Below are 11,889 nucleotides of genomic sequence, written 5' to 3'. Positions count from 1 at the left end.
AGGAAGTGCAACTAAAGAGATGCTTGCAATCGCCCCAAAGTAATGTCTACAGTACACAGTGCACTGATGGCGCCACCGCCCCCACAAGGCATGGAAAGGTTCAGAGACCTTGCTCTAAAGCTTTTTTAATTATATTTTTGGCTTTCTAATTCTTGGTGTATCATAAGTTGCATCATGTGGTGCCCAGCCACACCAATAGTGGTTTCCTTTTTCCAATGGTTAATTAGGATTTAGACCAGCTTTGGATGGTGTCCTGTTAGGTCATCTTGCACATCTTTTTCAACAGGGACTTCTGTGCCTTTAATATCAGTGCTTAACATTGACTCCAATGAGCATTAGCATCCACATACTGTTGAGTTGCCTTTCCACCTTTGAGAATATCTCCTCTTCACAACTATCCTTTAATGGTACCCCAGGTGTGAGTTTTAATCCATTTAGAATGGCCTACTTCCTCTACTGGCAGCTGCTAAAAATTGTCATAATTAGCAGGGGTTTTATGTTGTGCAAGAGAATATTCCCCTTAGAGCTTTCCTTGTGTAAAGGTAATGTTATCCTCTACATGGCTAATTTGAAAAGTGTTTTCTTTTAATTCCAATTATTAAAAAACACAAATCCTACCAGTGAGATACCAGCCTGACATGCAAAATGTTTAGCACCCCTCGGCCAAAATAACCAGTTTCATTCTATGTATCAAAGGGCTGAAAGTGGTACTCTAATTCTTCATGAGCAAGAGCCGAACAAAATCAGAAGACTATGTCCTGTTAAGCTGAAAGGTACCAATAAGTCAAGCATGATATTAGGCTTGAACATAAGAACAACACTGTACTGATTATTCAAGAAATTAGTTACTCTACATATACCAAACCTTTCTTCATTTGGTAATGTAAATGAAAGACAGATTAAAAAGTAGATTTATAATCGATAACAATATTTACAATATCTCAATTATCAGATGAATCCGAAGAACTACTGCTGGTCTTTCTTCTGTGTTTTTTTGATGACTTCCTTTTATGCTTTTGTTCTTTATGCTTTTTCTTTTTCTTTTCTTTTCTCCTCTTGTGCTTATCTTCATGTCGATGCTTCTTGTGGTTCTTTTTATCTTTCTTTACAACCCAACGAGATTCTTTCTCAGAGGAAGAATCCTGACTTGTCTTTAGTTTACTTACTGAATACGGAGTGGACCTGATCACTTGTTGTCTATTCTTGAGATGTACAGGTATAGCTGGTCCATACTCGTCTTCGGAATCAACAGAAGAATCGCTACTGTGCTTCTGGTTATCGTCACCCTTTTCATCATTTTGTGTTTTTATTTCAAAACTCTTATTGGGATTTTCACTACTCTTCTCACTAGGAACTGAATTTCTATAACTATTAAGCATGTCAAAATCTATATTGGCAAATATACCTTTAGCAGGTACTTCCGATGACGGTTGGGTGTTTTTTCTAGGCATAAAAACTGGTTTGGGAATGTTTTCTATTATGCTTCTGGACTCTTCTCTCTCTGGCTCAAATCTACTGACCCTCTTTTTCTCTTGAGTTCTACCAGACAATGGCTCTGTATTGCTTATTTTACCCCTCCTCATATCGGATAAGAAATTATCTAAAGAATTTTTAATGCTAATCTGATCATCTTCACTGGACACAGGAGATTTTCCATTATCTCTTGATAAGACTTCCTCATTCTTAAGGGATGAGCTTGCCTTAGATCTTCCATTATCTTTTGATATGACTTCTTCATTCTTAAGGGATGAGCTTGCCAAGGGAGGGTTTTCCTTTTCTTTTTCTTTGTCTTCAGAGTTCTCTTCTTCACTTTCTGAATCTGTATCTGAATCCTGGAATATTGCTTTGAAGAGGTCCATCGTTGGTGGTCCATCTACAGGAACCTGCAAAGTAAAAAAAAAAAAAAAAAAAAAAAAAAAAAAAAAAAAAAAAACAATGTAAATTATATTTTTCCTAATTATACAGACATGAGTTCTTTAATAGAAGGATGATTTCAGAGAAGCTGAAACTTGGCTATTGAAATTTATAACATGATGGTGGTAGTTACTGTTGTGGCATGTAAGCCCCAGCCCTCTGACAGTCCACTAAGAAGCAACTTTGACCCTAACCTAGAACTTAGAGGAAATACTACAGCGGGTCTTTGTTTTTTTTTGTTTTTTGTTTTTTTTTAATGATTTTCTTTTAAGGACTACGGTTTGTGATGTTAAGAAAAATACAAGTTACTTTAATTTGTGATTTGTTCCCACACGAATACAAACCATCATTCTTTGATAGGAGACTTATCCTTAAGAAGAAAATAAGTTCTTATAACCAAAGTGGCTGGTTTAAATTCCAGGATGTCAAAGCACTTGGAGCTGTGATATGCCAAAGTAATGATTCCTGTCTACCCCATAACAACATTGGTAAAGGATGTCCCAGTGATAGGCTAGGATTTTGCATAATCTTGAAAGACATTGAATAACCTATAATCAACAAAGGATATGGTGCCTGAAATGTATATTAATTAAAAGCATTGGTTTTGTATACGTCTTTAAACATCCTCCCCATCGTCAGGAGAATGGGAGAGGTACTTCTATACTTAGAATGTACCAAAAAGTAGTTCGGTTCGTATTCTTTCCTACATCAAATATCAATTCCAGAAAATAATGGCAAGACTGCTACACCCCAAGAAAAGCAAAAGGGCCAGACCTCTCATCCTAGACTTACATTGCAACCGCTTTCTTTGACGGTGTGCTTTTTGACTTGCTTCACAGTCTGAGTGACTAGTAAAAGTATCCAGAGACTTATGGGTACACTCAATGGCAGTGGGCTATGAAGATTGTCAAGTGTTCCCAGACTCAAGCCTTCAAGAATTGCTAAAATGACAGGTTCTTCCAATGATGACAGATATACTTATCTGAAAATTTCCCAAAGCCAGGAGATGGTACTCCAGATTTTCATTTTCACCCTTCCTGTGCTAAGGAAATCCCTCATATTCAGGTGGCAACGTAGAACTCTTACAGGACCGAGAAGCAAATCATCCTAATCACTGCTCGCTTCTTTTAAGAAGGAAAAAGTTCTGAAACTTCAAGTCACAGACTGAGGGGTTCTTAGTCTTGGCTACATCCTCGGGAATGAAGGTAAAGGAGACTTTCTTCCATCCCTTGGTATAACTAGTAACATACAAAATGCCATGTAGTTCGCCTACTCACTTTTCCAATACCAAGGCTTTCTTGACGGTCAGATCTCTGTCCAAACTTAGGTGATGTCCCACACTGGCAGTTTGTTCCCTTGGAGGACAAGACTGCTGGAAACTCTTCATAAGCATCGACAATTCCCACAAAGAGGAATGGTCTAACTTCAGTCTCTAGACTTGGCTTAAGGTCAAGCGATAATCTTTCACCACCGAGACTGAGAGGAGTTTCTGACGAAGGTAGATGAGAAAATCAGCTATTAGTTGGTCCAGAAAAGTATTCCTTCTATGACACCAATTACAAAAGATGGCCCCCTTTCACTGGTAAACACCTGCAGAGGATCTTCGCAAATATCCAGACATTTAACGTGTAGTGCCTTACAAAATGCCTTCTGCTCAGAGGAGATGCTGGATAGTTTTCACCCCTGCATTGACAAGGTGATACTCCTACCTTTCCTAAAAGGGGTTTCCTCTCTTCTTCTGTTTTCATCTGGAGGACCTAGTACTAGAGGAAGCCGAAGAAAGCACAGTGGTTCGAGTACCAGAGGGCGAAAAGGGGCTGAAGAGCTTCTTTGGGATCATACTCAGACAACTGAAAAGGAGGCCACAATCTACATTTATTACATGAGGATGACTGCGAGCAGTCATGACCCCTACCCAAAAAACAACAGATGGGGATCCACAGCAGTAACAGCAAACACTTTTGAAATGATGAAGCAGGAAAAAATTAAATCCGCCCTAAAGTCAACATGGCTGTTCATTGGACCATGACCATCAGGGAGGGACGAAGCTTACAGTAACTACCATCACCTCATTATAAATTTTAATAGCCGAGTTCCAGCTTTGCTGAAATCATACTCTTATTAAAGGACAATAGATTGTATTCATGTGGGGGAACAAATTCTTTTTTTAAATACTAATTTAAAAGATACAAATAGGTAATCAAAATTAGAGCTATAAGGTTACCGTGAACACCTCTTTTCATGGAAAAAATTATTCATGTATAGGTCTAGTGTTGATTGACAAATGTAAAACCTTGACATATTCAAAAAGTATTTACTGAAAGAAGAGATAACAGATGGCAATACTATAAAGGTAAACTGATGGCATTTGGCATTTCTGATCTTCATGTGCAAGATATGTGTTGGTGAGACGATGCATGTATTTATATGCTAAGTTAGTTATTGAGACTACGTAGTAATCATTACTAAAACTTATATAAAAATGAAGACTTATTAAACTAATCCAGAGCATTTGAAGAAGTAAAAGTTTTCATATTGACTTTTATAACACTAACCAATCAGTCACACACAGTAATTCATTTGCATTTTATTCAGTTCATGAATCAGTTTAATTTCAATTAAAAGCTTTTTTTCTAATAATCATTTTAGCTCTCATACCAAGAAATAAGTCTTATTTCCAAAATAATTTAGACCTAAAACCTATTAACATTATACTCGTATTTTGTTTTCAGGATTTTAGAGCCTATGGACAAAGATGCTCCACAAGGCAAATGCCATTGGTAAGAAACAAAGCATTTAATTTGCTTTATTTGTACCTATTAGGCTATGGCAAGTTAAAAAATAGTTGCTGTGCTGTTTACTGATAGATAAAAAAGTTACAATAATGAAAACTTCACTCTTTGGCTATGAGCAGTTGTCATATCTATTTTGCCCTTCAGTTTTACATTAAAAAATAGTACATTTTCTTTAACAATTCAATTGGTAATTTTTTAATTCTATATTCAATATTCTGTTCTTACTTAAAAGGTATAAATGGAAATAGAACTTGCTCATATATTTTTTCTACTTTACCAATCAAAACTGCTACAGTAGGGTCCCGAATTACACGTGTTCTAATTACGCGATTCCTCAATTACGCGATCGATAGTTTTTAAAAATTAAATTTCCTGTATCTGCGAGGAGCATTCTAAATCCGTGAGTCAAGCACCGCGAAGCCTAGGAAATCTATTGTTTTCTTAATTGTATTGGGGGGGGATGGTTTCCCGATGTCTGAGAAGGGGGGGGGGATGTGAGAGAAAGATTTCTGTTCAAACATTTTAAGACTAGTTTTGGATGAAAAAATGTTAAGGTTTGCCCATCTGTTGTGTGAACTTGTCGCTAGGCTAGCCTAACTGTCCAACACCTATATGTATAATATTCCATATTTATACTAATTAATTTTTATACTTCCGTTGTGATTATGGTGAAAAATCCTTATTCATTAAACTTTAAATTAAAAACCATCAAAATCAACAGTGCCATTTGAAATATTGAAAAGTTTCCAAAAAAAAAATCAACAGAACAGCATCGTCATGGGAACACCTTTGTTGCTTTCGTGTGCAAGACTACCGCTATCGCAGTAGTAGTGCGTTGTGCTCCGTTTCATCTAAATTGTTTTAAATTCTTTTATATAGTACTTTTGAAACCAAAAATTAAATTAAATAAAGACTATTTTATATCATGCTACTGCCAAACATGTCACTACAACCAAACCCATTACTTTGTTTAGTACGTTCCATCGGCGATCATAACGAACTCGCTAAACAATTTTAACATCTGTCTATAGGTTAACTTTTGCGGCAAAAGATATCTTACCAGGTACTATGTAATAATAATGTTATAATTAATGTTGTTTTATTTATCCTTAGAAAATCAAAATAAATTAAATATGAGCAATTTTGTTTCGTGTTTTTTTTTCCTAAAAAAAACGCCTCCTTAAAAGGAAAACGTTTTTTTTACGTTTCATCGTCGATCATAAACGCATTTACTTCTGAAAGTGATATTGAAGAGCTTTTACTAAAGATGTTATTATAAATAAAGATTATAAATAGGTGGTAAAATATCTACTGTATAATTAAAGTGTAGCAGCATCAAGAAATGTTGGGGTTCGCCCTTTACATAAGAATGTACTGTACATTGGATTAGACAGAACATAGAAAAAATCAATTAGGGAAAAATCAGTATTTGATATCCTCTTCATCAGCATCGTCAATCGGGCTTTTTATTTTTTTTATTCTCAGTCGCTAACTAGTTATCGCACTGTCAAGATCTGCACACATTCCGATAATTCACATTTGAAGGTTTTCTGGGAGAGGATGGATAGAGAAAATACCGAACTATATAAAATGTTTTTTTAACCTGTTAAGCGTCATCCACGTGATAAACCGTTCACCACGATCTACTCGGTACCGCCTTCAACTGTATTCCGTTCATGACTTTAATTGCCTTTTACAAGCCGTCAGTCTCGTGATATTACGTTTACTCGTATAGTAAGTATAGGATCATCACTTGGCAACACTCTCAGCATATGGGGACTGTGAATAGAAACTTATATGATATCTGGCAACTATTTTTCTGAAGGTAGCTTGATGTTAGAAACTGGTTTCCTATCAGTGCGCTCGGGCATTCATGCATAAGTGGTTATTTGTTGTTCCTTTTGTAATGAACGGTCTAAAGAGGAAGGTTATTTCTTTAGATGAAATAAATGATATTCTTGTTGAGGAATTTGATAATGATAACCTGTTTGATAATGAGAGCCCAAGTTCTGAATCCTCCAGTGATGTGTATATTGAAGAAACAAAGTTTTCTTTCGATGCCGAAAGCGAAAATGACTTCTCATTACCGAATGACTGGACAACGAAATTTCACAAAACTATAAAGGGAAAGGAAACGCCGAGAGAGAGAGAGAGAGAGAGAGAGAGAGAGAGAGAGAGAGAGAGAGAGAGAGAGAGAGAGAGATAAAGTGGATAAATAATGTACAAATGTATGACGAACATATTTGAAAACTATACAGGAAACGATATGAAGAGAGAGAGAGAGAGAGAGACTTATCCCTTTCCTTTTGTTGCTTATCCAGGCGTAAGATTTACGATTGAAGATAAAAAGAACCCATTAGAATATGCAGTATTATGTAGCCATTTGAAATGAAATTATAGTAGTATTAATTGTTTTTTTACTCAACCATTTAATTAATATCCCTACTTTTAACTATAATTACGAATTATAAGCATAAAGAAATGATATTAACTTTTGAAAAATTATCATTAGTGAAATGACCGCTCAGGGCAAAAAAAGCGTGACGGTACGTTAGCAGAAACCTGGTTCAGGGGGGACGCTTAGATGTTTTCTGGCAGAAAATTACGGTAGATTATCGTACAGCAGCCTAGTGCACACTTGCGCCTAGTGGCCGTGTTTACGTGTGGGAGTGTCATCATGGATATACAGTACTATACTGTAATTTTTAACTATTGCTAGATACTGTATCAAACCTTGAAAACCCTTTTTTGTTTTTTTATCTATAGGAAATAATTCTACATTATTCTTAAAATACTGAAAACAGTAAGCTATGCATAGTACAGTAGTAAATACTAGTCATAGAAAATTATCAAAACCTTAACAACTTTTTATTGTTTTATTTCTCCATAAAAGAAATTTTGTACAGTATTTTATAAAAAAATCTATAAGAAGGATTTCTTACAGTATTGTTAAGTTAAAAACTACAGTATATATATATATATATATATATATATATATATATATATATATATATATATATATATATATATATATATATATATATATATATATACATACACACACACAGAGTATATACAGTATATATATAGCTAGAAAGCTAGAAATGGAGTGAAAAAAAAATTGACGGGTAGGTTGCTGTTTGCCACCATGATGTGTTTCGAAATACACGAATTTCCAATTACACGAGGCCTTTCATCGACCAAATTCTCGCATAATTCGGGACCCTACTGTACTTTGTACAGTATAGCAAAATCTCATTAATCGATATTTTAAAATATTACTATACCATGTAAACAATTCTCTCAATTGTCAAGTATTCACTAATAATTACCGAATAACTAAAACTAGTAAAGATATAAAAGAACGACTATGAAAGTTGCACAAGAAATACCTTTAGTCCGTATGTTTCAGGAGTTTCCTCAAGGTTTTCATCCGAAAGACTTTTCTCCGTAGACTCTTCTCGTTTTGGCGAATCCGGTGGTGGTTGAGAAGATTTATTCTGCCGATTCCAGGCACTCTCCGAAGGTGCCTCCATAAAGGAAAAAAGGGAGAACTTGTCTCTCTTGGTTTTCCTCACACCAACAAAATTGGAACTGAAACCATTACAACAAAAGTTAAATCACAAATCTGTTGATGGGATGAGTTGTTTCCAATTTTGAATTAAAGTACATTATTAGAAGACTTAAATAGTTTTGAATTACTTAATTAGAAGACTTGAACATAATAAACTAAAGTACTTCAGAAATGGCTAATACATTACTTCAAAGCAAGCAAATTGAAAGAATGGTACACAACTTACTCTGGATAAGGCGATGGAACATTAAACCTCCTGCACAAAAGACGATCTGGATGCCAGTCGACAACAGTTTGTGTAAGTTTGCCAAACATACTCATTCGGGCAGCTTTGACACGATCATCCGCCACATCATGACCAAATGCATCCGTTCCTGATATCGAAGATTCCTCCGGAAGCTACACAATACAAAAATGCATAAAAATGGGTAACCTAATATCACGATATTTGTGCTTGACACACTTATCTTAAGTAATAAAACAAATTTTAAAAGTAATTTGTATTTTTCCCAGCTATTCATACCAGAGTCCTTTAAAATAAGGAATGTCTTTAGTCGAACTGGAACAGCTTTTGAAATCATTTAACGATGGGGTTAACGGCAGGTGATGAGCTCAGGCGAGTAGTCCCATACATTCTCCTATTAAAGACTTCACTTTTGACCTTTGGCTCACAACCGAGAGGAGTGGTTGAGGTGCTGAATTTAACTTTAAAGAACTCAGTTTTATATAGCTAGAAAAAGTACAAATTACAGTTCACTACTGTACTATAAATATTTTTTATTTGCTCCTACGTGTACACAAACCCGTCTTTTAAAATGGGGGAACTTATTTATTGATGAATAGGAAGTCCCTGTAGAACTGAACTAGTTACAGATGTCTGGTTTTAGTTCCAGTATCATCGGGAGATAGGAGGATAGATGTGAGAGAGGCATGAGAGCGTGCTAGAAATAGGAATGAATGGCGAGCGATTGTGACGCAGTTCCGGTAGGCCCTGCTGTTTCCTCCTGTTGCCTTGGATGACTGCGGAGGTAGCAGCAGTAGGGGATTCAGTGTTATGAAGCTTCATCTGTGGTGGATAATGGGGAAGGGTGAGCTTTGGTACCCTAGCAGTACCAGCCAAACTCAGTTGAGTCCCTCGTCGGGCTGGAACGTACAGAGGAAAGGTCCCCTTTTTTCATTTGTTTGATATCAGCTACCCCCCAAAATTGGGGGAAGTTCCTTGGTATATGTATGTAATCATCAGAAGAGACACACACCAATATGTCAGCTGGGCAAGCACCCTCTGTGGTGCCCAACCACAGCAATAACCAGCTCAATAAACAGCTTAAACTTACTATCCCAAGCTGAGAGCAATCTGCTACCAAGCAAATGCAAGACAAAAGTGTTACCACTGTACTAGCCTGGAGGCTAGTAAGATGGTCAACCTAACCCAGTAAAGCAGAAAGAGAGATGACTCAAGCAACCTATCAGCCCATCATAGGGATAAGTAGGCTGACAGCACCTGGTTAGCACTTATGTACCTGGTATTCAAGTCAATAAAGGAATCTTTCTCCCTCTGAAGGGGAGAGAGAGTCTGGAATTAAGTACCTTGCACATGATCGCCTATGGATTGGTATTCATTCCACAATCCTACTCCTCATTAAGGGAGAAAGGGGGAGAAATAGTACTTGCAAATCTAGTTTAATAAAAATGGTGCTCAGAAATGTAGCATATCAATATCAGATCTAGTGTATATCATAACTGCTTCATCCCCAAGTAAGGGAAAGAAAAGAATGAGCAGAAGAGCCAGTCATTCTACCTTTTATGCACACTTATATGGAACATATTACCATAGGCAAGATGCCTTCTGTCCTGTGTTGTAGCTGAGCTAGCTACACAAATAATTGTGCACCACAGAGCTGAATATGTTGAAGGACTTGTGGTTATACTCCCTTGAATAGAAGGCTGAGAAGGTTGTTTGGTACTTTTAAAATCCTTCATCACTTGTTTGATGACAAGATTCTTTAGAAGACTGAAATAGGCACAACACCCTGAGTTTGTGAGCTCTAGTTCAAGCTATTACCTCAGTGGTGGAAGCAAATGCTCTTTGATTACCTTACGTAACTAGAAAGAGCTGTTCTCGATTTGGTCAGTGCTAAGGAAGAGTCACTGACACTCAAATCTGAGATGTCAAGTCCTCTTCTCAAAGCACTCCAGAGCTCTCACAGGATATCAAAAGTACCTTCTCTCAATTACCACCTCACACTTCATGAAGCGAGAGGATGGAGAAGGTCTTGAACATGGATCATGTGCTGATGATTTCTTGGTTTTGGCCATGAATTCAGGCACAAAACTAAATAGGCCTCCTTCCAACCTTCTTTGTGGGTTAATACCAGTGTGACTGCAACTTGCCAGCTCTCTTCACTGATGCTACAGCTAGAAAAAAGACAGATACTTCAATTCCTGCTTAGAAGTGACATTCAACTTCTAATTTATCACGATCCCCAAAAATAATAAAAGGTAAGAAAGCATTATCAATTCTGTAGCAACTTCCTCTGAGGAAGCTAGGATCAACCCAATGTCGAGATGTACCAAAAACGTATTTGGTAAGAGTGGGACCAAAGTTCAATAGTTCAAAACGGGATTTTTAATTGGTACAACACTCCGTTGAGGATGTATTTCCTAGAGGACTAATGAATGGGTACTTATTAGCACTCATCTTTCATATTCAGTGGAAGCACAACATCTCCTATGATGGAATTCAATAAAGTTTGTACCATTTTCATCCTGAACATGATTGCTGTACTAACTGGTTCAGGGGAGAGATGTCGATGACTGGTCTAATTACTGTTCCAGTTCTGCTGAAGACACTACCTATTTTAAAGGATGGAAGGTTTATACAGCATACACGTAGGAACTATTGATTTTCAACATACTTGTAACACTGGACGTATTTATACTAGTATATAATATGATTCTGTTAGCATAGTATTTCAAAACCATTTTATAAAGTTTGACATAATGTTTAGTATAATAAATGCTAAATTTTACCTTGGGAATCTCTTCATTTAGCCCATCTTTAAGCACTGGCCCTTTTTCTTCTACTACAGCTGATATAAACCTGAATTACAAAGTACATTTTACATTAGTAGAAAGAAACAACAACACTGAAATTCCTACGTTAATATGACAGCCTAATTCATGAAGCAAATTTTGAGGTTGAATTATACAGTACTTGTAAAAACCAAAAAACATTTAAAAATCAGTAAATCATATAACAATAAACTTCTACTAACATAAGAAACGGCAAGTCTTCAAGGATGATTAAATTAAAAGCAACGAGAAATTTTTCGGTAATATCTTGCATATTCTAGGTTATTTTGATCTCAGACTAAACTGCAATATCTCACTACATTTTCTCTTCCTCCCCTCAACCAAATCTTTAGTTGAACATGTTCAGATGTTCCTCTTTTTATGAACTTTCAATTTAAAGTTTGTCAAGTTTATGATACGAATTCGGTACTGGTATCTTATAAAAGTGTATAAATTCCCAATTCTTAATTTGATATGCAATCCAGTTTTCCTTGCCTTTAAAATCAGGAGTCTTGCAGTGGGGGTGGAGGAGGG

General features: G+C 36.3%; 1 protein-coding gene across 1 annotated transcript in view; it reads right to left on the bottom strand.

The window, feature by feature from the left end:
- Nucleotides 1–899: 899 nt before the first annotated feature.
- LOC137641404 (G patch domain-containing protein 1-like) overlaps nt 900–11,889 on the bottom strand; it is a 91,431-nt gene continuing 80,441 nt past the window's right edge. Inside the window, exons 12-15 of the mRNA XM_068373926.1 lie at nt 11,314–11,383; nt 8,510–8,682; nt 8,102–8,303; nt 900–1,883 (exon numbers count right to left, since the gene is read on the bottom strand). Coding sequence (XP_068230027.1) covers nt 942–1,883; nt 8,102–8,303; nt 8,510–8,682; nt 11,314–11,383 — 1,387 coding nt within the window. The 3' untranslated portion in view covers nt 900–941. The remainder of the gene's footprint in view (nt 1,884–8,101; nt 8,304–8,509; nt 8,683–11,313; nt 11,384–11,889) is intronic.

This window comes from Palaemon carinicauda, chromosome 5, assembly GCF_036898095.1.
Source record: "Palaemon carinicauda isolate YSFRI2023 chromosome 5, ASM3689809v2, whole genome shotgun sequence".
Lineage (NCBI taxonomy): Eukaryota > Metazoa > Arthropoda > Malacostraca > Decapoda > Palaemonidae > Palaemon > Palaemon carinicauda.
The sequence above is the reverse complement of the archived record's forward strand: the minus strand, read 5'-3'. Positions and strand labels throughout refer to the sequence as shown.